Source organism: Scaptodrosophila lebanonensis, unplaced genomic scaffold, assembly GCF_003285725.1.
Source record: "Scaptodrosophila lebanonensis strain 11010-0011.00,11010-0021.00 unplaced genomic scaffold, SlebRS2 tig00000113-arrow-arrow-pilon, whole genome shotgun sequence".
Classification (NCBI taxonomy): Eukaryota; Metazoa; Arthropoda; class Insecta; order Diptera; family Drosophilidae; genus Scaptodrosophila; species Scaptodrosophila lebanonensis.
The window spans coordinates 448268-471837 of record NW_022060575.1 but is presented as its reverse complement, the minus strand read 5'-3'; the positions used below and the strand labels follow the sequence as shown (position 1 = coordinate 471837).

Sequence of the window (23570 nt, the reverse complement as noted above, 5' to 3'; positions counted from 1 at the left end):
CCTCACAAAATAAAAATATATAAATAAATTGAGTTTAAAACATGGCTGAACGTTTGGAGTGCACATATCAGAACTTGAGCAGCAGATTTCTGGTAAAATCGTTCGACTACCAGAAACAGTTTTGCCATTTATATGCGCACCGTTTGGGAGAAATGTCGCGTCTACTAACGCCGATTATACAAAAGAAGTTGGGCTCGCAGTACCCAATCAAAAAACTTTGTGAATTGCGCGGGGAGCAGAACATAACATGCATTATCATTGGTACCATCTACAAACATCAAGCTCACAAGCCTAGCATTCTGCGTGATATCTCTGAGGAGAACCAACTGGCGCCTCAACCACAGCGGCAAAACTATTCGGAGCCTGAGGACAAGGTTATTCTTGAGGATGAATTGCAACGCGTGCGCCTCCAATTAGATCAACTGCAAGGTCATCTAATGGCCACTGGCGTCGTTTGCGCTGTTCTGGGTGACACCGACAGCGACGGTCATTTTGATGTAAAGGAAATAATCTACCATGAAAGTGGGCCCCAAAGGCCACTAACCACACGGGGACACAGCCGCCTTCTAGTGTTAGTTTCAGGCTTGGATCAGCTACAGGCGCACAACTACTACGATGCCCTAAACATGTTTCAGTATTGGTTGAGCGGCAGTCTCGGAAACTCCACCGACGCGAAGTCTATGCTGAGACTCATCGTAGCGGGTAATTCTGTGCGCAGCACCGCCGTGGCTCACGTACCCACTCTTCAGGTGGCTCGTAACCAAGCGAATGCCAATGATACTGTGCAGGCGGTCACTCAATTAGACAGCTGGTTCGCATCGTGGGCTCAGGCACTAAATGTGGACGTCATGCCGGGTGCCTATGATCCGGCAAACTTTATGCTGCCCCAGCAGCCCTTTCACAGATGCATGTTTCCTCAGGCCTCGGAGCTTGCCTCGTTTCAAGCGGTTTCTAATCCCTATGCCTGTCTAATCGACGATGCGCTAGTTGTGGGCACCGCCGGTCAAAATGTAGCCGATCTGCTACGTAGTACTTCGGTGGAATCTTCGCTACAAGCTCTACGTTGCACCCTTACGTGGGGCCATCTAGCACCAACATCACCTGACACACTGGCCTGCTATCCATACACCGACAACGACCCTTTTATAATGCACGAATGTCCCCATGTTTACTTTGCCGGCAATTGCGACTCATTCGAAACTGAACTGCATGTCGGCGCAGATGGAAAGCAAACGCGTCTGATCTGTGTGCCAAACTTTAGCAAGACGCAATCTGTCGCAGTAGTGGATTTGGACACGCTTGATTGTCGTCAAATTGATTTTAATGTAGATGGTAGTTAAATGAGCTGGTATTAAAGAAAGTTACGCATTTTTATATGTACTTATGCATACGCATTTTATTTTTAAACATATCAGTGCACGACCGGACCCAGCGGCTCACCGCGTATATTCTGCAGATCCAAACGTGAATCTATGGCCTCGTCTATTAATCCAATTACAGCTATGTTGTCACCGCGTATGATATGTAAACCTAGCACAATTTGTTCAATGCCTGCCGTTGTGCTGAAGACGCGCTCGTGGCATTCATCTATGATAATATTAGTGGTCTGGTCAAAGCCCTTAAGGGTGCCAATAAAATTTCGTCCATCGGCTGTAATTATTGACACTGTGTGGTTAATATACGATTCCAAACCAGACATGGTGCACTTTTAAATGATTACAAACGATGCAAATTGCTAGCCAAACATTCGAGACTTGACCGACTGAGCGATAGCAACGATAACGATAATTTAAGCAACCCTGCTGTGGGCAACGACTTGTTTTGTAATCTGTTCAATTACAATAAAATTTAGCATATTATAAAAATGTTACGCCGTATCACACAAATTGGCACACAACTGGGGCGTTCACAATCGACAGCTGTGGCCCCAGCCGTTAAAGAGAAGTGGGACTTGTACGCCGGTGTTCTGGTTGAACGTATGCCTGTAATATCTAAATCGCTAAGCCCACTGGAGCGCCAATTTCAGGACTTGCTGTGGCGAGTTGAATTCGAAAACAGCCTTAAGTCTGACAGCGAGCTGAAGCACGAACGTGATCTGATGCAAGCTGAGCTTATTAAGAAGGGCAAGGTGCAAGTAGATTTAGATGAGTCGGCTGCCAAACAGACGGCCCAAGATCTCAAAGATGCCCACACGGAGGAACTGAAGAAGTTTGAATTCGGCTCGCGCACTACTCCAAATGATGCTGCAAACAAAGTCACCTCAACGGACCGTGCTCTTGAGGAGACCTTGTACTTATTGGTTCAACAAAAACTGGGGTCTAAGCCAATATTTTTACTGCCACAAGGTCAGCGGCATGAAGGAGAGACAATGCGGCAAACTGCGGAGCGAGTGCTTCGCGAACAATGCGGTGACAAATTGCAGGTTCAATTCTATGGCAATGCACCCGTCGGCTTCCATAAATACAAATATCCCAGCGACCAGCGCGACAACAGTGTTGGTGCCAAAGTGTTCTTTTACCGCGCCTCCTTGCGAGGCGGTAACGTTGACGAAAAGCAGATCCCTTCCGTTAAATTTGAATGGCTGCCAAAAGAAGCCCTAAACAAAAAGCTTAAAACTTCTGCCTATGTAGAGAGCATTAATAAGTTTTTGTTGTAATTGTAATGTTTTCCATTATATGAATCTTAATAAACGTTGTTTTATATACCCTTTATATGCATATCAGTTTTTTTATATTATTTTAATCTACAGATTCATAGTGTTCCCATTCAGAAAATTCTAAGGTGTGTATTTTGGAGCCCCAATAAACGCATAAAAAATGTGAACTATATTAATTTAACATTTTTGACATGCAGCAATATTTATTTTTTATTTTTTTGCAATTCTGACATTGGTTGATTGTATATTTTAAATATTTTTGCTATTTAAGTGACTGGTTATTGGGTATCTTAAATTTTTCGTATTTCAATTTCATTTATGCTAATTCTCAAACATTCAAAAACTGCGAACATTGAACAATTACAAGACGTAAAAAAGTTTTGCTTATAAGTATTTATATGTATCGCGTTATAATATTTGTATTTTTTCAAAAGCAAAGCTATTTTTTATTCGCAATTGTTGGCATATAGGTGATTACAATTTAGGCGTGACAAGAATAGTTTTGTTTCCATTTATTGATGTGTGTAACATTATTGTTCATATCTATGAAGAGTGCCAAAGTCTTTCGCAAAGTTAAAATGAAATGCAAAAATTTAAGATACTTCCCGGAAAATAAATGCATAATCTACAAAGTGATTTTTAATATGAATATTGCTAAGTGTTTGTTGCAATGTTGCTTTTGAATTCAAAGAAGCATACATTCTTAAATAAGCATAAAACTCTTGACTTAATTGCTAAAATTATCGAAAATAATCGTGTATGTAAATATATATTTTTATTTGTTAAGAAATTTTCTCAGGCGCCAGTGAAGTTTCCAAACGTTAAACACGCTGCTTAATTTTGAAAAAGCGTTCGTGTAAAATCTATGTAGTCTAGAGCGTCCTTAATGGGCTGACCGGATCGCGGTTCCGCGAATGGCTTCATGCGTTGTACACAATAGTCCGCCATGTCCTTGGTGAGGTTCTGTAGATAAAAATGTGTGAATGGAATCATATAATCACAAAACTAATTGTATAACTTACGCAGTAGAGTTCCTCCTTTGTAACGTAGGGTCGATCGGCGGCAGTGATGGCGCGGAAGGCATTTTCGATTTCTTCGTAGGATTGAACATTCTCGGTTTCTTTCGATATCATGAATGCAATGTATTCTTGCAGGGAAACGTATCCATCGCGATTTGGATCGACAACGTCGAGAATGGCTTCAAATTCTGGATCCGGCTGTCCCTCTTCAACCATGGGCAGATCGTAGCCAAGCGCGCGCAGACAAGATTTGAACTCTTGATGGTTCAGTTTTCCGCTCTTATCCTTGTCAAAGTGCTTGAACATCATTGAGAATTCCTTCAGAGAATCCTCGGAGACGCCCGAATGGTTACGTGCCTGTATCTGTTGTTCCAAATTATGTTGCATTCGCATTGACAACTGATCCAGTTGATCCCATTGCTGGGCCAGGCCAACTGTCGAATGTTCCGTATAGCGATTGTCCAAAATCAAATGTTCCTCAAGCAAGGCGCCCAATTCTTCGATTTTCTTTAGATCGACACGTCGTGCGCGAACTTCTGTAGCCTTTACGCGAAGAGCCTCCAGTTGCTGTTCTAGTGAACCAGATCCTTCCATCATGGATGTTCTATTTTATAGAGCACGATGAGTCGTAGTGTAAATATTGATTTAATAAACAAATTTGATCATTAGTAAGGTACAGAAGAAGTGCATACATATGTACATATGTAAGTAGTTAGGGCATGAAAAGAAATTTTGAACATTACACAATGATTTAATGCATAAGAAAAGCAAATCTTGTTAGAGGTCTGTTATTCGGCAGCTTTTCTTTTGTTTGGCGTAAAACTAGATTGTTTTTCTTTCTTGTTTATATTTACAGAGTTGTCGAATTAGGGGTGAGTGTAAGGGTATAACGTATGTATAGTTATAGTTATTTTCGATAGCGTTCGGGACATAAATTAGTGATTAGCTTTCGAATCATTGTTCATTGATTTCAGCAACCAAAAAAGACGGCATTTCACTAATACTATTAAGCGAGTTGAAAGGAAAACAGCAAATTGTATTTGTAATAATAAATCAAAAAGCTACTGAAGTTTTTTTTTTTTTAAAGGAAAACGCTTTGTTATAAAATTACGAGTATTTATAAATTGCTTTCTACTACTTATTGTTTCTTTTTGTTTCTACGTACGCACTTTACATGCTGAATTTCAATATTATTTGCTCAAAAAATTTCATAAAAATTTTGAAAATATTTAAAGTAATAAAAACAGTTAAAGATTCGATTAAACGCTGATTTTCCGTTATATAAATCCAATACGTGCGACTAAAATATTGAATATTTTACTACCACGCGTTGCACCAAATGGATCTGTGTCGACTGCCTGTGCACTCTATAAATGCAACTGCAACTAAATACATACGTACTAAAAAGGAAACGTTTGTTTTATATATCGTGTTTCCCTAGATAGTATTTACAAAACGTTTGTTCACAACAACAACAAAAGTATTTAACTTTTGATTAGTGAAGGCGACGCAGCTGTTAATGGGTTTGCTTTCTTAGCTTTTAGCAATCTGAAACACGCGACAACGACAAAGTTTGCTGTCAAGTAATAAAGCATAACAAAATCACAACAGAAAATAAATAAATGAAAAAGAAATGGTAATCGCAGAGCCTGGTGGCTTGGTAGCGCCCTTTTTAGGCATTTCTTAATTACCCTTGACGATTATAACCCAGCATATAATATCTAGAAAAATAGAATTGAACGTTTCAGTTACGCTTTTCATGTATTGGATTTGGGAGTGGTATTTTTGTTTTTGTAGACACAGAGAAAGAGACCACAAGAATTGTTTTCATTTAAAATGGAATCATGGTATTATGGATGTGTCTGTGTGTGAAGGGATGTTGGGACAAAGAGGTACGCAAAACCAACACCTACACTTAACAGAACTTTTGTGTAGACCAAAACTACATTGGTGCATTCTCACCTTGTCTCGGTCAGCCATTGATGGAAGAGATTCGCGTGCTTGGCAAATTCCTTGCGCAATTTATCATTCTCCTCTTGACGCTTGGCTTCTTTGGCAAGTTCGCCATCGCGTTCCTCTATGATCTTTTGCAGATTACGCCAGGTCTCCTCAAGAGCTTCCATGGTGAACCATGTGTATGGGTTCGGTCCAACATTAAAGCTCTTGATCTTCTGGTCGAGTGCTGCCAATGCCTTAAAGTCAGCTTCGGCCGATGACAGTGACGCTTGGAATTGTGCGTGTGCGTCTCGTAGGGCGCGTATTTCTTCGATCGAATTGCAGCGAACAGGATCAGTAAGATCCTCTTCGGCATTTTCGAACCAAGAATTGAAGGCCGAAGCTTTCTTGGCAAATGTCAAGTAGAGTTCCTCGATTTGGCGGAATTGCTCCTGCATAGCGAGCAAACGTTGTTTGCGCGTATCGGAGGCGTCGCGCAGCTTCTGCCAGCGAGCTATCACATCTCCATGACGTTTCAAAATGGCCGGCGATTGCGCATGATTAGCATTAATAAGTTGATCTTTTAGTGCAGTAATGTTGTGTATGCCCTCCTGTTCAAATGCATTGAGACCTTCAACAAAAAAAGATGATAGCATTATTTTGTTGCCACAACACCTACAATTTGTTTAGGCTGCTATAAACTCACCTGCATCGAATGTCTCCTGCTTGGTTAAAAGCGTTTGCACAGTGGACAAATCACGTCCGTACTCGTCCGAGCGAACATAGTTCTCTTTGTCATCGATCCAACTCTCGACCACGTCGGCCTTCCACATGAATTGCAAATAGGCTGAGTTGTCTAATAGAGCTCCCTTACGACGTGCAGCCAATGCATTTAAGTTCTCAAGCTTGTTGCGCAATTGCTGGCAACGTTGGGCAATCGAATCGGCGTGGTGGTTTTTAGCTTCAACCAGATCACTTCCCTGGTCACAGATCAGCGAGCAGCGATCCTTGTGGGCGGCAAAGTCAGTCTCGAAGGCATCGTGCTTCTTCAATAGACCTTGAACGGCTGCCATGGAATCACCATAGTCCTCAACGGACAGAAGTTGTTGTTTTTCGGTTATCCAGGCCTCCTCTTCTTCGACTTGTGCCAAGAACTGCTGATAAGTTAATGATTCGTCCAGTTTTTGACCGCGTGTAGCTGCCAGATTCTTTAGTTCAGCCCAAGCTTGGTTTAATGCCTTTAGACGCTGCTCAATTTCTGGTACACCCAGGTTGGATACATCCATGAGCTTCTCACCAGCCTCCTGGACAGCTTGAATAGCAGGCTCATGGGATGCCAATTCCGCTTCCAAACGCTTGTGTTTCTTTTTTAAGTTCTGCACTCCTGTCAAGTCACGTCCATAATCATCGGAGCCCACCAATAGTTTTTTCTCCTTAATCCAGCTTTCCTCGTCGGCAATGTCGCGGAAGAACTGATGCAATGTTAGCGCCTCGTTGAGACGCGCCTGTCTATGCGCGGCCAGATTACAGATACGTTCGTATCGTTCATTAATGCTCTGACGCTTTTCCTGGATGCCAGCAGTATCGAACTGACCGCTCTCGACCAAGGAATCGGCCTGGTTGTTCATGTCCTTGATGCGGTCTTCGTGCGCCACGATATCCGCCTCGACCAACTGATGTTTCTTCATGAGGTTTTGGACTGAAGCCAAATCCTTACCAGAATCCTCAGTGGTCAATAAACTCTCGACCTCGCCCAACCAGAAGTCCAAATCCTTGACAGCAGCGATATATGTGCGCTGCTTGTTGGCCTCCTTCAACTTAAGCGACTTTTCAGTCGTCTTATGAGTCAGATATTCCCACTGATCAGCGATTTGCGTCAAGCGTTTCTGCACAGCATCCTCGGAGCCACTGCACTGTTTCTTGTCAATCAAATTACCGCCCATGGCAAGCACACTCTGAATACGATCGGCATTGGCCGCCAACTCTGCCTCGAAGGCCTGATGCTTCTGATGCTTGGATTGTATGTTTGCCGGATCCTTGTAGCTCTCTTCAGTGGCCAGCTGCAGCTTCTCGGCAATCCAGTTTTCAATCTCATCTGCATCGCGTGAGAATTGCTGCAGAGTCTGCTCGTCACCAAGACGGGAGCGTTTCTCAATGAGACCCTCCTTAAGATGTCGCCAGCGCTCGAGCACCTGCTTGCGCTTATCATCGACTAAATTGGATGCATAATGATTTTGGGCAATCAGTTGATCAGCCACTGTTTGCAAGGCGGCTATCTTCTGCTCGTGTCCATTAATAGCCTTGTCGAAATCTTCATGTTTCTTGATCAAGGCTTCCACATTACCACCCTTGTCATCGTCGTCGGCATTGAGGAAAGCCTCACGGGCTGACATCCATGACTCCGCCAGCTCACAATCGCGCATGTACAGTTGCAAATCCAAATTTTGCTCCAACTGCAAGCGACGCTCAGTCCAAGCCTTCTCCAAATCTTCCCGTGCTTTTGCCAGATCCTCGATTTTCTCCCTGATTTCGGGAGAGGCGTAGTGATTGGCTTGCAATAGCTCGTTTCCGAACTGCTCAAAAGCCCCAAAGGTTCCAGCACGTGCATCGATTTCCGTGCGGTGTTCCTATTGTGTTTCGGAATAGATTTTGGATTAGTCAGTAGGTCATACTAAGTTAAGATACAGGTCCTTGGTTAGAATAACACGGTAACTGATGTTAGGTGTCGCGATCAAATTGTTGTTATTGCGCCGAATTAATCAAAAACGAACGTTGAAAATGTGTAAAGCTACTTGAAGCTGAGCATTTCCGCAGGATGATTGATGTGTGTAGTACAATGGGTGCTTGATAATGAGATTCTTTACTGAGATCAATGGGCGACAAGCAGCGATTTTAGTTAACACACAAATTGCACGATTCCAATTATACAGTGTCATAGAGATTTGCACACAAGATTTAGGACATAGTGGAAATAACATTAATGATAACATTCGAGTGTAGTGTGGACCCAAATCGTCAGTTAGGCTTACAAAGAGAATATTTGTATTAAAGTTAAATATGTACACATAACTTGATCGGCTATATCTTTTCTTAAGCTTTGTTCTTACTTTAAAACAGGAATACGGAATACAAGAAGATAATTACAATTATCCAAAGTTGATGAGAAATTTATCTTTAACAGAAGCAGAAAAACATGAAAACTGAATTATGTCCTATTGAAACAGTGGTTTTTGAGAGCCGCCTACGCATATTACAAGTAGATCTTATTTTTTCTAGTAAAAGCAAATGAGCACATGTAGGCAACACCTGGAAACTTATTTTACAATGTATGAGACGAAACAATGAAAGTTTGATGATTAAGATCAACATATAGGATTGAGAGGGTGGTGTGAAACACAAACGAACATAGACACAAAAAAATCGTAAGTAGTAGAGAGCACAAACAAAAACATTATTTTATGATGAGAATGTACGAACAACTACCTCGTCGCTGGATGGTGATGTCGATGTTGTGGGTAGTGGCAAAGCGCTCACGCCACTATTACCAAGTGTGAACTCTATTTCGGAACGATGTGCCTGCGAGACACAATGCGATTGTATGGATACATAAGTCATGAGTCGGTGGGTGGCGACGAATTGTTTAGTTCAGAGTTTTGTTTTGAATCAATAGTTTGGATGTGTAGTTGACGTGATATGGACGCACCCCAAACCAAAAATGTAACAACGCAAATATAAAGATAAATTGAAATGAAGACAAATTCAGAATATTATAGACATCGATAGACGGCAATCAGCTAAAAAGGGAGCGGGTAAATTTGATTAACAAGGGGGCGACATGCGCCTAACCTACCTGGTGACGTTCAATTAAGGCTTCAGCGCCAGTGACATCATTGGCTAGCTCGTCAGAGGTCACTAGACTCATCATGGAGTTAATCCAGGCCAAAAGATCACGATAGTCGCTTAGGAAGCGCTGCAAGTCATACGAGTCAAGCAGCTTTTCTTTGCGAGCTGTAGATTTGGTTATAATCTGATCCCACATCTCGTTGATTTCCTTTTGCTTGGCATAGGTTTGCTCTGCAGTATCAGGATGAGATTGCATCAAGCGATTGGCAGTCTCATCTAGTTGACGGATTTTGTCACGCAATGCGGCCAAATCACGTTCGACGCCTTCGTGCTTGCGTTGCAATGTCTGCACACTACGCAAATCCTTTCCCAGATCATCATTGTTCAAGGCATTGGCCTTCTCATCAATCCAATCTTTAGTCTCATCAATGTCACGATGGAAGCGCTGCACTTCATGGGCTGAACCCAATTGGCTGGCCTTCTCGGCTGTCAGCGTTTGCAAATTGTTCCACTTCTCATTGAGATCCTGCATTTGTGTTTGGATCTTTAGAGCCGCCTCGGTTTGTCCCAAAGATGTTAGCTGCACGGCAATCTCGTTCATATTAGCCAGACGCACCTCGTTAGCCTTAAGATCGTCGTTGAAATCATCGAACTTCTTTTGCAACACCTCGACCTCTTCCAAATCTTCGCCCACAACATCGGCAATTTGGGCATGGTTTTCTTTGTCGCGTATCCATTGCGCCAAATCGGCGGCCTCACGTACAAGGACATAGGCTTTGACGGTTTCGTTCAACTTGTTTTGGCGCTCACGTGCCAAAGCTAATAGGTTGTCATACTGCGAGTTAATTTGGTTCTGGCGCTTGGCGATCGAATGGTTGTCGACCAAGTTTTGCTGCGAGGCGCTAAGACCAGCCTCGATCTTCTTGATGTAGGCAGCCGGTACAAAGCCCTGACGATCATTCACCTCCACTTTCCACCAATCCTTGTTGTTTGAGTTCAAAAGTGTCAGCACGTCGCCCTTCTTCATTGACACCTCACGCGGAGACTTCTCAGTGTAGTCATAGAGCGCGACCACGCACTCCTTACCGGTGATGTCGACGACAGGCGTCTCTTGTTGACGGCAGTTCTTAGCCTGCTCCTGTAGAGCCTGAATGGTGTTGCCAAATGCCTCCAAATCAGACACCAATGCCTCGTGCTTCTTTAGCAGGGCCTCCGAGGAATCCTCATCCTTGCCGTAGTCACTTCCGGTTGCAATGGGCTCCTTTTCACGCATCCAGGATTCAGCCTCATTGGCATCGGCAAAGTACTGATGCGCCTGTAGTGAATCATCCAGATCCTGCTTTCGCTGATTCGACTTCTCTTTAAGAGTGTTCCATTGCTCTTGCAATGCATCCAGGCGCTGACGAATATCGTCGCTGGCAAATGGCTGATCCTTTAGCATATTCTCGCCCGAGCTGATGACATTAAGCAAGCGTGCCTCGTGGTTGTTGATTTCAGCAAGTACAGCCTGGTGTTTCTTAATTAAGTTCTGCACTCCAATCAAGTCACGACCACGATTTGTGGATGCGGCAATGGGCTCTTTCTCGCGTATCCAAGCTGCTTCGTCCTCTAAGTCACGGAAAAGCTGTTGCACCTGCAGTGAGTCCAAGAGGTGTTGCTTCCGCTCACCCATGGGGGCGGCTAGTGCGGCATAGCGTGCCGACAGATTTCCTTCCTTATTGCGAATGTTGTCCGCATCGAAGTGGCCCGACTCAATGAACTTATTTGCTGCCACCTTGATGCTTTCAATGCGATCCTGATGAGCCATTACATCGGCCTCAAGCAACGCGTGCTTCTTTTGCAGATTTTGCACCGAAGTTAAATCCTTGCCATGATCTTCAGACAGCAGTTGGCCTTCGATTTCGCTGAGCCAAAGTTCAATATCTTCGATAGTGCGATTAAATTGCTGCTGCTGGCAGGCCTCGTTCAGCTTGCAGCCCTTCTTGTCGGAAGCCTGCACAAGGGTCTCCCACAATACAACGATCTCCTGCATGCGTGTGTTGATTTGATCAGCCGCATAGTGCTTCTTCTCGATCAATTCGGTACCCACATTTGTGATATCCTCAATTCGCGACTTATTTGCATTCAACTCGTGCTCGAAGTTTTGGTGTTTTTGCATCTTGCCATTAAGATTGGTTGGATCTAGATAGCTGTCATCGGTTGCGAACTTCAACTTTTCACTGATCCAGCCCTTGGTTTCGTCACAATCACGTTCGAATTGCTGATAACGATTCGAGTCTTCAAGTAGCTGACGACGCTTTGCGGACTTTTCCTGCAGAGCCGCACGACGAGCCAAAAGCATTTGACGTCGTTGAGCTACATCATCAGCGGCATAGTGCTGACCGTCGATAAGTTTAGTTGCAAAAATGTCTAATGCCTTGATCTTTTCTTCCTGTGCGGCCAGACTCTTCTCGAAGTCTTCGTGTTTCTTGATCAATGCCTCTACAGAGTCCAGTGAGTCACCCAAATCCTCGTTGGCCAAGAAAGCCTCCTGTTTGGCCATCCAAGTGTCAGCCTGTTCAGTATCGCGATAGAAAAGCTGCAAGTCCATGCACTGCTCATACAAAATGCGGCGGTCTTCCCAAAGCGAAAGCAACGAGCTCTTGTCATTCTCAAGCGCCGCCAGCTTCTCTTGAATTTCAGCGGCAGCGTAATGTTCTCGCTCCAACAGCTTTTGACCCGACTCTGTAGTCAGCTTGAAACTATCCTCGCGCGCATCTATCTCGCCTTTGTGCTCTTGATGACGCTCCAGCAGTGCTTCAGCACCCGCCACATCTTTAGCCAATTCATCGGCAGAAATAACTGCCTTCATGCCATTTATCCAAGAAACTAAGTCACGGAAATCGGCCAAAAAGCGATGCAAATAGTAGGATTCATCCAACTTTTGTTTGCGCTCACGGGCCTTCGCTGTCAAACTCTGCCAATAGTTGGCAATTTCAGCCTGCTTGTCGCGTATTTGATCACTATGATCGGCATGTATGGAGCACAGACGCTGCGCCTCAGCTCCCAGTGTCGAAACCTTGTCTTCTAATGCAGCAAGATCGCGCTCGACTCCTTCGTGCTTGCGTTGCAAGGCCTGTACGCTAGCTAAATCGCGTCCATAGTCGTCCGATGATAGTACTACATCCTTTTCGGCTATCCAGGCGACAGTTTCATCGGCATCGCGGTTAAAGCGCTGAATTTCATGCGCTCCGAACAGCTTCTCCTGACGGACAATGGCCAGCTGTTTTAGGCGCTGCCAGGCCTCGTTGAGCTCCTCCTTGCGTTTGGTGATTGTGTCACGCTCGGGGTGCCCATCTTGGATCAGTTTATCGGCCAGCTGATTCACCTCGGTAACGCGATACTCCTGCGAGGCCATGTCTTTCTGGAACTCATCGAACTTGCGTTGTAATACCTCGACATGCTCCAAATCCTGTCCAAACTCATCGGCAGTGACAAAAGTTTCCTTGTCCTTGATCCAAAACATGACCTCTTCGCACTGACGCAAAAACTGCACCAAGACCAAAGCCTGTTGCAGCTTAAGGCCCTTCTCCGCTAAGCGGCTCAGCAGGAGCTCCCAGAGCTGATGCAGCTCATCCAGACGGCGCTGAATAGTCTCAGAGGCAAAGTGCTGCTGATTGATCATTTCCTGGCCAGTATTGTCTAGCGAGACAATGGCATTGCTATGGGCCGACACCTCTGCTTCAAAAGCTTGATGTTTCTGTATCTTGGCCTGCAAGTTAGTTGGATCGCGGTAACTCTCCTCGCTGGCCGCTTGCAATTTCTCGTGTATCCAAGACTCAAGTTCATCAGCATCGCGCTTAAAATACTGAAAGCGACGCGAGTCCTCGAGCTTCTCGCGCTTTTGGCGTGTTTCGATCTTAAATTCATTGTACCGCGAGAGCACTTGCTCACGGCGCTCTTGTATATCCTCGACAGTCTCGAGGATTTTCACCTCCTTCGGAGTGAAATTCTCCATGTTGCGGTCGTCTAGTGTTTACCTCTTTTCGTTCGTTTCAGTTTTGTAAAGCTGCAAAGAAAAAACAAACATTAGGTAAGTCTTGGCGCTTCTTAATTTATACTAATATATGATGCTTATCAAAAAACAAAATAATTTACAAAGTACCCTATTTATCGATTTACTCAAACATCCAATTAAATATTGTTCAGTAATTGAACTTTTTTTGGTCCCCATGTTTATTAAATGACTATTTAAAAAATTACTACACAAAATAAAGTTGTTAAATACATATTCCCAATGCATTTAGAATATGATAATTATGAAAAATTCAGGATCTGACATCATTCAAATTTTTACTTGGACTTATACGTTACGTATATATGTGCTCCAACATTTTTACCGATATTTATTAATTGCTGACACTATTAATATAAGGAGCTGTCCCGATCATATCCGTCTGTCTGTTTAATAAACTTACAAAGAGTTCTGCAAGAACTTTTCTCATATTTGTAAGAGAGCTAAGTAACGAAGCAAATATTTCAAAATTATGTTGTACTTTTGAAATGTTTAATTCAGTTATAAAACATTACGTAATCATGATTATTAATTTATATTAGTTAATCTGTGAGGTAATACTCCATAGAAAATATCATACTAGTATATTGTATCATATAGCCGACGAGATTTCAGTTTATTTGGTGAGAGTATTTGAGGTAATCGTACTCATGTCACGTCGAACTTACCTTAATTTCTCACGCTCCCAACGCTGCCTCAATAGCTAAATTTAGTTTTAATACTGTTGCTCGCTCATCAATTTTGCGCTTGCGTCCAAAGTTATCTTTTTGTTTGTAGCTGCAAATGTAGATAATTCATTTCAATTAGCTCAAAAACGCCAACTTGGTTGCATAATCAAAGCCCCCATTCAAAAGTAGCACACACACAAGAGCTCCAACATATATACATAGAGTATGTACGAGTATATATATGTATATATGTATATGAATATCGACAAAAACACACACATACGTCCCATACGCACTTGCTTCTAACTCATACTACAGGCGTGGTTCCGAGCTCGTTATCGTCGTGGTCGTTGTCGCCGGTGACCTCGTTGAACACTGAGCGCATTTTCAGTGCGAGCTTGTGGTGAAGCATCAACTATGCCGCCTTCCAATAGCGTTTGACGATGACGCACTGACCCCTTCAATAACAAACCTCCTCTGCTGATTAGCAATGTTTATCTTATCGTCCTACATGGCCCGGATACATAAAGTAGACATATTTTGCAAAAATAGCGCTTTATTCACACACACTGAGTACACGAAAGCAGAAAGCTAAAAAATACATCGAATACTTATTAAGAATGACATAAACAGCATAAGAATGTGCACTTAAGTTTAGGTACGACTAACAATCATAATTAAAAGTCCACATCTCGCGATAAATCAGCTAAAGCTTCCATGAACAAATGTGACTTGGCCTCTTCCTCGGCGCTCGCAGGTATGGCGGTTGGGGTTTCTCCAATGCCATCTCCACCAGCTACGCGATATTGCGCCACCTGCTGCAAAAGTTGGGAGAGCGCGTTCCAAATGGGTGGCGCCCATTCCTCCTTAAAAAGCGGCAAAAAGAACTCGTTAAGTAGCTCAATGTGGAGTACACCGGTCGTCAACATGGCCAGTAGTAACTCCTGCAGCAACTGGAACGATGAGGGATGGGCCATGCTTAGCTCTTGCACAAAGCTAACGCTTAGCAGTGCGTCAAATATTCCAGGATTACCCTGTTGCTCGGCTTTCGTCTCTGGCCGATGAATTAGTTTTTTTAATTGTGGGGCACGCCACACATCACAAGCCATAGACATGAACGTAGGGGTTAGTAACTGCGGACGCCTGACAATGAATAGTTGTAGCAGACGCACCAATCCTGATCCAACTAGGTAGTAAAAAACTGTAGGAAGCTGGGACTGCAGGACAGCTTGGTGCGCATTCCTTAATAAATCCAGAATATCCACACATCCTGCCAGACATTTGGGCCTCAAGCTGAGACAGTGCAACCACGTTTGCAAATGGTACAGGAAATCGGAAAGACTGATATTTCCATCACCGCTCAAGCAAAGTTCTGTGGAGGAGTTCGAATTGGACGGCATAGATCCCGTATTATTCTTGTTTGCCCGGCACACCTTAATCGCCACTTCCTGTAGATCGCTGTAGTAAAAATTAGATTGCAAGACGTTGGACTGCAGCCATTGTTGAAGCTGGGGCTGAGCCTGAGCTCGAATCAATTTGGCGTAGGTGCGTTGCAACACGTCGCTTGTATTTGAAGGAAGTAATGAGTTCAGCGACTTTTGAATTCGTCTCTCCAGCATAGCCGGCACTTGCTCCTGCCATTGGTCGCAAGCCTTGTGACATGCCTCGCTATAGATGCGTTTAACATCCCTGTAGACTTCCATTTGTTGCGTGGAACGGATAGCATTTACCTGCCCATCTGCTTGCGCCTTAGAGGGCAGCAATATCTGCTGTTGGGCATCCTTGACCACACACTTGAAACTACGCTCAGTAACGAATTCTAACAGCCGCCGCATACTTGCGTTTTGGGAGTGCAGAAAGGCGTCAATCAATTTGCTCTGCTGTGGCTCCACCAAGCTCAGAGTAATCTTGTTATTGTCTCTTTCGCTAGCTTGACTTTCTTCGGGCACTGGACTTTTGACTGAATTAAATTGTTCAAGTCTTGTGGTTATGTAGCGGAACCGTCCAGTGCGTGAGGTGCTTTGAACTTGTTTCGATGGGGTAATAGCTACGCGAAACTCAGGCAGAAAAGGACAGGACACAGGCAGCAAGTACTCTAATAAAGGAGCTCCATTTTTAGAGCTTAAATTCGAATTGCTTGCGCCGCCTTGCTGACACGTCGATGACTTCACCTTAATGTGAAGAATTTCTAGACATTGCAACACCAGAGGGTTCGTTTTTCTAGCCCTGGACCACTGTCTTCGATAGCTGTAATAGTTATTCGTCAATGTTGCATGAGATTCTAAGAGCCAGCCAATGCAGGTGCGTATCACAAATTCAGCTGTGGGTTGGAGGCATCGCTGGTTGGCTGCCTCAGCATAGACCGTATATAGAAGCTCCATTGTTGCCTTGTTGTTAGGCAACTGTATTGTGATAACATCCAACATGATGACGTACTGAACCAGCCAGGGAAGCGTTACCAAAAGCTTACCTTCACCCATAGCACGCTCTAGCACTGAGCTAAGATTAAAATCTGGCTGAAAATTACTCCGCAGTTGAAGCTGCTGTAGGTCGGAGCAGTTGGAAGCCGTTGTCGTAGTTGTATTCAACACAGTTGCAGGATTTTGACGATTGTATGGCAATGCAGTGACATAACCCAAAAATTTGGCCAAAATGAGCATGGACGCCATTGTCGAGACACGGACAATATACGGGCCCTGCACCTGTTCGGAACTTTCATCTGGTTCACCTAGGACATCTATTTCACCACTATCGAAATTTAATTGAACCAACTCGAATGTGGAATTATTATATCGCATTAGCTGGGCATAGAGAGCCAGCTTGAGCTGCACCAAGAACGATATCGAGCCACACTCGTTAATAAAGTCACAAAAGAAGGCCTGGGTACGGGGGAATTGGTCCTCCACGCTGGAACTACTTGTCACTAAACGCTGGGCTAAGCGATTTAAACGCAGCTGATCCAATTTGAGACCCAGTTCCTCCGGTGATTCCGTCGCCTCGCTGGCCGAAATTAGCAGCTGGCTTACAAAAAGTTTAGCAAAGTGTGCCATATTGACGACATGCTCCGATTGCTTAAAGATGTCGCGTATCTTGGGAGCCACCTCAGAACTAAATTTAAAAATTCGGTTTAAGTGATTAAGCTCCCAATACTTAAAGGCTTTGTAGAACAGATCACGTTGGCTCTTAAATGCCGAAAATTCAGATTGGGTGGGAAAGTTATCCCTTGAATCTTTATCGTGTTGATAGTAAACATTTAATTTTGAATTTTTTACACCTCCTGTATCGCCACTGACAATCAACTGCTGCTGTTGCTCAAGCTGTTTTTGTTGGCAGGCCAGATTCAACTCTTCATGCTGGCTTTTGGGTAACAGCAGTAGACGCTCATTTTGCAACACCATGGCCAATGATTTGCGATCCAGCTGCAGAAGAAGCGATTGCTGTAGCTCAAGTACCTTTGCTGCAAAATAGATACAATTTTTGTATTGACAAAGAATAGCAAGTGGCGATTCTGGTTCTTGGGAAAAGCTATTCGAGACTCCTTCTCGAATGTTGAGCAGCTGCAGCGTGAAGCAAAGCTCGCTAAGCACATTTGGGATCAAATTGAGATCCATCAGTTGGGCATATATGCCGGCGAGCAATTGCAATTGAGCAGAATTTGGTAGATCTGTTAAATCAATTGGGTCCACAGTTAGCTCAGCAATGGACTCTGATTCTTCCTGCTCTTGCGTTGCCAGTGCCAAATTTTGTAGCCGGTCTGTTGCGATGTGCGCCTCAATCTTGATTTCTTGCTTGTGTAGCAACAGCGTTTTCCGTGCCTCCATATCCAGTGCTGCACTTTGACTGCGATCGACAAGTTCGGTGCTTTGGGACAGGCGCCAGAGATTGTAATCATTGCTAAAAGAACTGGTGCCGATTCCTAAAGGCACCTCACCAAAGGAAGAGCCCGACACATTCTTGCTGATGGTCATGGGTAACACACGTCGCCTGGGTTTATTTACAGTTTCTGCGTTTGAGGTTTCCTGTGGGGTTGTTCCTGGCGACTGATGCTGGGGGGTTGCCTTCTTCTTGGACCGCTGGTTAGGTGTGTTGACAATGAAGTCTCCAAGACAAAAACTGGAATTACCACCACCACTGCGATTGGACCGCTCGCTGTTCTGAGGTGTGCTACAAAAATGGCTTTGTGAACGTCGTCCATGATTGGGTGGATTCGGTGTACCACACGCTGGTGTGGATGGGTTGCTCTGATATGCGGAAGACGTTGTGGAAGTGTTACAGGAGCTATTCAGACTATGTTGAGATTCATTGGTAAGATTGCATGTGTTAGAAGATTCTGGCGTAATCAGTTTTCGGTTGCTCTGGACAGTCACTTTTGGCGTAGTAGTTATAACCGCCTTCATCTGCTTTACTGGCGTTTGGCATTTGGGCGTCTCTTCTTCACTGCTACGAAAATGTGCCTCAGTGCATTGGCGCAGTCCAGCCAGATAATAAATGGCAAAATCCTCTAATGTACAACTCGGCTCATCCTGTTTTTGGAAGTGGTTCAATAATCTCTGTCGCAACTGAGGGGTCGGCACATTTTCGAGGTCTTTCAGCAATTGCTGAAGCTCTTGCTCTTCGATTGTGCTCATTTTCTAATATTTACTTTGTTTGTTTATATTAAGTTAAAGTTATTTTTGTTGCACATTTTTCTTATTTATTTCATAACAATTTTCTCTCTCACTTCTCCTGTTCAGGCAACCAAACGTTTCCTGTAACAGAAGATGAGAGAAGAATTTTTGCTTGTACGCTTGTTTTTGTCATGTTTGTGAGTTTTCATAGTTGTTATTTTGTGTTTTCTGCATTATATGACGTCACTTTGCTCACACATACACACAGATTGAACACTAATGGACGTAATCAAAATAACTAAATCAAGATTAATTATTATAGTAGACATTTAAGCTACACTATATATGTATATATTTTCTTTAATTTTGAAAGAGGTGACGTCACCTGCAAAAACTTAAACTACAAATATGTAAGAGCTAAACATACATATTTAGTTAGCTAGTTCAGTTGGTTAGTTCAATTAGAGAATTTAATAGATAATTTTATTTAAAATTGCAATTAACTAACTTATTAGGTTTGTCTGGCCGCAACAATAAAGCATCATAACACAAATATTCGAATTTTTTTCTTTTTACATACATATGTATATACATATGTATATGTATGTATATCATATTCAATAATTTAAGTAGCTTTAGAGTATGTACAATTAATAATACTCCAAAAAATTTCAATATCTACTCTAGAGAGAGCCAAAACCACTAACACTAACTATATTATGTACCACAAATTTAAATACTTAAATACATGATTAAGCAGCAATATAGCAAGACTAGTTGCAAGAAAATGTAACGACTTTAATTGACCATCAGTGACATCACCATCGCAATTAAAAGAGTCATAGGATAAAGGGTGAGAAAGAGCGTGGAGATTAAAAATATCAACAAACACACAAGCAGAACAGAACAGTAAGTATACAAATTAAATAATAGTTTTCAATCACGCTAGCCAATATAAACGATTTTAGGTCGCTGCCGCCACCCCAAAAACACAATAGGAAATTCAATAAACATAGCCTAGGCCCGGGTTTCGGAGCAGCCATACAAGTTTCCCGATACACACACACTGACATTCAAATTAACTGTTTATCACGTACAAACAATAACAACTACAATATGACAACCAGAGAGCGGCATTCGGTGAGAGAGCATAGCGTGAAATTTTGTTTGGAATGCGTGTACTCTCATACACACAAACACATGCAAAGGCTACATTAATTGAAGTGTCTATCAGAAATAGCTGAATGACGTAATGCACGGTGCTTGGAATTATGAGCAATGACAACTTGCTTACTTAACTCGAATTTGAAAAAAGCCCTAAGTTCACGTCCCGATTTCAAAATTTAAGAAATGCATACACCAAAATGCGCAATCGATAACTTTATTCTTTAATTCATTTAATAATGATTTCCACCCATCCGCTTTGCATTAAAATGTCCTTCGTACATAAATTGAAGCCAAAGCCAAGGACAATGTAAGGAATCCGGCATAGACGTATAGGTTTGGACAAATAGGCAAATAAAATTGAGTGTCACTCATATAAACATTCACACACATAAGCACACGGGCAAGATAGATGCTCTCTCACTTTCTCTCGCACCAGCCTGAAGTTGCCGCAAAACACCACCCGATGACGTACACATAGGCACACAGTATTGACTTTTTCTACTGCCTGAACCAACACACTCAAATAGCATATACATTAATTGGAGCTACATAGATACTTTTCACATGCAGAAGATTTTGCAGTTTTCACACACTTTTCACCACAAAGTACTAACATGTTTTGTAAATTAAACATTCATTAATTAATCATCGTTACTAAATAAAGTTGTTCATTTGTTTTTTTGCATTTTTATCGTTTAAATTGGATATATTGTTTGCATGAGGGTGTGGCGTTGACCTGAAAAAAATTTCACTCAAGCCGTTTTTCAAATTGTGCTTTATACCATTCATACGATAGCTATGCCCGCCAAACTTAATGCAACTTACACTTTGGTACTTTTGTGGTCGTTTTACTTTTAATTTGACAATTATAACATCGATTATCAACATGTATTTTTAATTTTGTGCAGCTTATTACTTCTTACGATCCGCACAAAAAAGAGCACTTTACAAAATGGTGTTGAGTGAAAATTAGTGCTGCCAACTTGCGATGAGAGCTCCCGTGATATGCCAGTGTTACCAGATGGCTATTATAGTTTTAGTTCCCTGTGAATACCAAATACGCACAATTGTTTTGAGTGATGCTCAAGCTATAGAAATGGAAAAGCTGATTACACCCCCCAACCAGATTGGACATCTAATACTAAAGGATGATGGAGCTGTTCTTGAATCTGGCGGCGAGCTGAAAAATGATGAGCGCAGCGCAAACGTCATAATGGGTTTACTGAATCTGACTGAAAGGTGGGTATATGCAGATCCTTTTTAAGTTCTCTTATGACGCATCCGATTATCTATTCCTTCCAGTATTGATGAGAATTTCATGCCCAACAGTAGCTGTGAACGCATCACAATTGACTATGAGGAGCACAGTTATAGTATTTGCTTGTCGAACAAACGCATTTATGTGGTAAAGTTGAGCAAAACTCACAGTGGCAATGGTGCAACAACCAGTTCCCCCTCCTCGACTACATACAACGACACGGAGTTTGTCGAAGGCAACAACGCTAGCAGTTCAACCGTGCTAGCTTGAAAACGAGAGCACAGCGCATGTTGCCGTTTTTGTTTGAGGCATTCGCAGGAACGGCATACGCGGCCCTATAATTGGAGAACTCCCTTTATCTATATTTTACTTCTTTTTATTTGTCAAAGAATACATCATCTGTGAGCTCTTGTTCGAATATACGCTTTGCTTCTTGCGTAACATCAAGCAGGGTTGCTTTGCTATTAGAGAGTATTACGTAGTACTGGCGCCAATTGCATCGTCGCTTTACTATCCAAAAGTCATTGGTGGTTTTCACCTGCAGCTCCTCGGTGGCAGCAGCAGCGCCATCAATATTGGTTGGCTCGTTCGCCAAATCAGCAATAAGGTTCATAACGTTGCGGGGAATACTCTGTTGCCCCTTGGCATGCCGGTCTACATTCGTATGATGCTTAAGACTCTGCTCGTTGATGAACAAATATTTAGGGGAGCAATCGGTGGTACTGTTGCTACTGGTGGGCGCAAGGGCAGCCAAGTTTTGTTTGGACACTTCAGTGGCAATATCGCGGGCCAAAGAAATCAACTGCGAACCCATGTACGTATGAACATCATCATAGAACTCATGCTTTGGAGGGGCGTTCTCAGCTGTAAGTTAAAAAAAAGATGATACATACATATGTATGTAAGAATTCAGAAGTTAAATTGATTTACATACCATCGATAAAGAGGCACAGCGTAACATTCAAAACGCGATAGATAAGTAGATAGTGCGGCTTTAAATCCGCGTCCAATGTTACTTGAACTTTAAGTGGCGGTTCATCAGGTACGTTATTCACAAATCCACCCTTCTGGTAATTGTCGCTGCTCCCACTAGGACTACTACTTCGAGCTAGCACTGGCGCTGAACACGACTCCAAGACATTGTCCAGAATGTAAGCGTGTAAACTATATAAATCGACAGAGCTCAGTTTTCCTCCACATACCACCAAGTCATTGTGCAGCATAATGCACTCTTTTAAAACGGGGAACGTTGCACTCAGCATTCTGCTGAAGTTATGGGCTCGCAAGAAGAGCGCCTTACCTAGTGGGAGGTACTGAATTGAATGTAACATATCTATAATATCACAGGGTGCTAGTTGCTGGCGTGTGGCTATAATCTTATCAAAGAATTCCTGGATTTTTTTGGCCAGCTGTACGGCATCTCCATTAAGTGCTAACGCGTTGTCCTGTAATGTGCCGTATTGGAAGCGGTAAATGTAGTAGAATTGCCGGAGCACAGAGTGATAAATGCGATCGCAAACTTCACTGCCTCGGTACTCGGCCACTTCAATGCCATCCTTGGACTTAATCTCCTTGGGTACATTAAGCACCAGCACTAGCCAGAATCCGGGCTCGGGTTGATAGAACAATTGCGTCGTTTTCTGTGTGTGGAGCGCCTTGCAATCATCGTCGGATGTGAATGTTCTGTAAGTCAGAGAGAAAACTAAAATAATATACATATGTATGTATGTAACTTTCGGGCGGTGGATACAAAACGCACCTGGTAAATGTTATAATGGCCTCGCTCAGTCCAACATCTTTGATTTTGGTGTTTAACTCAATATCGTTGGGATGGTAATAAAGAATTTTCTTGTATTCCTATGTACGTAAATACTTTTACTTTAGTGGGCGTATGTCGTCATATTTATCACACTTCCCCATACTAACCTCTCCTTCCGTCTGGCCATAGCTGGAATTGAATATGTAGAAGCTCCTCAACGTAACCTCAATGCGCTGCAACAATTTTGTCATGTTTGTGTTTATTGAATTCGATTTTTGTTCAAAATAAACAGGTAGCATTAAGATTTACAGTTCTATCTGAGCTTTGTGTTGCATTTTTTTTGTCATTCACAGTGAATAACATAGTAATTGCAAGGTCGACAATGAAGCACCCTGTAACAAAACTAAATTCCCCTACCATTTACATATATGCATTCCTATAACGGCTTACAGTAGAAGTAAAGATAACACGGGCGAACCCGGTGATGATGTTTGTAGGACATAACCTTGTTTAATTAAAATTTTTAAGTATAAGAAATATAAGAATTCAGAATGCAAAGTTGAGCTTATCTACCTTTAGAATTATGAAATGCTGATGCAGGGGA

General features: G+C 42.8%; 7 protein-coding genes and 1 long non-coding RNA gene across 11 annotated transcripts; 4 read left to right on the top strand and 4 right to left on the bottom strand.

Moving 5' to 3' along the window:
* Positions 1–25: 25 nt before the first annotated feature.
* Positions 26–1384, top strand: LOC115628299 (DNA polymerase delta small subunit). Its single transcript, XM_030524347.1, has one exon. It carries the CDS (start codon positions 42–44, stop codon positions 1338–1340), a length of 1299 nt encoding a protein of 432 aa, XP_030380207.1. The 5' UTR covers positions 26–41; the 3' UTR covers positions 1341–1384.
* On the bottom strand, positions 1369–1747 carry LOC115628300 (U6 snRNA-associated Sm-like protein LSm8). The gene has a single exon (XM_030524348.1). The coding sequence runs from the start codon at positions 1697–1699 to the stop codon at positions 1412–1414; it is 288 nt and encodes a 95-aa protein (XP_030380208.1). The 5' UTR covers positions 1700–1747; the 3' UTR covers positions 1369–1411.
* Positions 1748–1809: 62 nt separating this feature from the next.
* On the top strand, positions 1810–2711 carry LOC115628326 (39S ribosomal protein L46, mitochondrial). Its single transcript, XM_030524383.1, has one exon. The coding sequence runs from the start codon at positions 1865–1867 to the stop codon at positions 2654–2656; it is 792 nt and encodes a 263-aa protein (XP_030380243.1). The 5' UTR covers positions 1810–1864; the 3' UTR covers positions 2657–2711.
* A 672-nt stretch (positions 2712–3383) lies between these two features.
* LOC115628224 (spectrin alpha chain) lies at positions 3384–20872 on the bottom strand. Of its 4 annotated transcripts, XM_030524224.1 has the most exons (9): positions 20775–20872; positions 14176–14284; positions 9461–13501; positions 9094–9186; positions 6317–8237; positions 5638–6241; positions 5367–5396; positions 3679–4279; positions 3384–3619 (listed from the first exon to the last, which is right to left on the bottom strand). In XM_030524224.1, exons 3-9 carry the CDS (start codon positions 13448–13450, stop codon positions 3491–3493), a joined length of 7368 nt encoding a protein of 2455 aa, XP_030380084.1. In that variant the 5' UTR covers positions 13451–13501; positions 14176–14284; positions 20775–20872; the 3' UTR covers positions 3384–3490. The 4 variants fall into 4 exon arrangements, with proteins under 4 accessions (XP_030380084.1, XP_030380085.1, XP_030380086.1 ...); XM_030524225.1 differs by lacking the exon at positions 5367–5396; XM_030524226.1 differs by lacking the exon at positions 9094–9186.
* LOC115628225 (protein disks lost) lies at positions 14714–20889 on the bottom strand. The gene is made up of 2 exons (XM_030524229.1): positions 20775–20889; positions 14714–18923 (listed from the first exon to the last, which is right to left on the bottom strand). The coding sequence occupies exon 2, from the start codon at positions 18801–18803 to the stop codon at positions 14853–14855; it is 3951 nt and encodes a 1316-aa protein (XP_030380089.1). The 5' UTR covers positions 18804–18923; positions 20775–20889; the 3' UTR covers positions 14714–14852.
* On the top strand, positions 19621–20634 carry LOC115628228. The gene is made up of 2 exons (XR_003995788.1): positions 19621–19691; positions 19751–20634. It is a non-coding gene; the product is annotated as an uncharacterized LOC115628228 (long non-coding RNA).
* A 26-nt stretch (positions 20890–20915) lies between the features above and the next one.
* Positions 20916–21625, top strand: LOC115628227 (ragulator complex protein LAMTOR4 homolog). Its single transcript, XM_030524231.1, has 2 exons — positions 20916–21188; positions 21252–21625. Exons 1-2 carry the CDS (start codon positions 20938–20940, stop codon positions 21475–21477), a joined length of 477 nt encoding a protein of 158 aa, XP_030380091.1. The 5' UTR covers positions 20916–20937; the 3' UTR covers positions 21478–21625.
* On the bottom strand, positions 21568–23252 carry LOC115628226 (vacuolar fusion protein CCZ1 homolog). Its single transcript, XM_030524230.1, has 4 exons — positions 23134–23252; positions 22967–23064; positions 22142–22890; positions 21568–22071 (listed from the first exon to the last, which is right to left on the bottom strand). The coding sequence occupies exons 1-4, from the start codon at positions 23215–23217 to the stop codon at positions 21584–21586; spliced, it is 1419 nt and encodes a 472-aa protein (XP_030380090.1). The 5' UTR covers positions 23218–23252; the 3' UTR covers positions 21568–21583.
* Between the last annotated feature and the right edge of the window lie 318 nt (positions 23253–23570).

Bases quoted from the DNA above. Each gene is read 5' to 3' on its own strand.
- LOC115628299 (XM_030524347.1), top strand. From the start codon at position 42: ATGGCTGAACGTTTGGAGTGCACATATCAGAACTTGAGCAGCAGATTT.
- LOC115628300 (XM_030524348.1), bottom strand. From the start codon at position 1,699: ATGTCTGGTTTGGAATCGTATATTAACCACACAGTGTCAATAATTACA.
- LOC115628326 (XM_030524383.1), top strand. From the start codon at position 1,865: ATGTTACGCCGTATCACACAAATTGGCACACAACTGGGGCGTTCACAA.
- LOC115628224 (XM_030524224.1), bottom strand. From the start codon at position 13,450: ATGGAGAATTTCACTCCGAAGGAGGTGAAAATCCTCGAGACTGTCGAG. The intron at 9,187-9,460 runs GTAGGTTAGGCG...TGTGTCTCGCAG, and splicing joins CCTTAATTGAACGTCACCAG to GCACATCGTTCCGAAATAGA. The intron at 4,280-5,366 runs GTAATTAAGAAA...TCTATAAAATAG, and splicing joins CTGGGTTATAATCGTCAAGG to AACATCCATGATGGAAGGAT.
- LOC115628225 (XM_030524229.1), bottom strand. From the start codon at position 18,803: ATGAGCACAATCGAAGAGCAAGAGCTTCAGCAATTGCTGAAAGACCTC.
- LOC115628227 (XM_030524231.1), top strand. From the start codon at position 20,938: ATGAGAGCTCCCGTGATATGCCAGTGTTACCAGATGGCTATTATAGTT. The intron at 21,189-21,251 runs GTGGGTATATGC...TATTCCTTCCAG, and splicing joins TTACTGAATCTGACTGAAAG to TATTGATGAGAATTTCATGC.
- LOC115628226 (XM_030524230.1), bottom strand. From the start codon at position 23,217: ATGACAAAATTGTTGCAGCGCATTGAGGTTACGTTGAGGAGCTTCTAC. The intron at 23,065-23,133 runs GTTAGTATGGGG...TTACGTACATAG, and splicing joins ATGGCCAGACGGAAGGAGAG to GAATACAAGAAAATTCTTTA. The intron at 22,072-22,141 runs GTATGTAAATCA...TTTAACTTACAG, and splicing joins GCTGTGCCTCTTTATCGATG to CTGAGAACGCCCCTCCAAAG.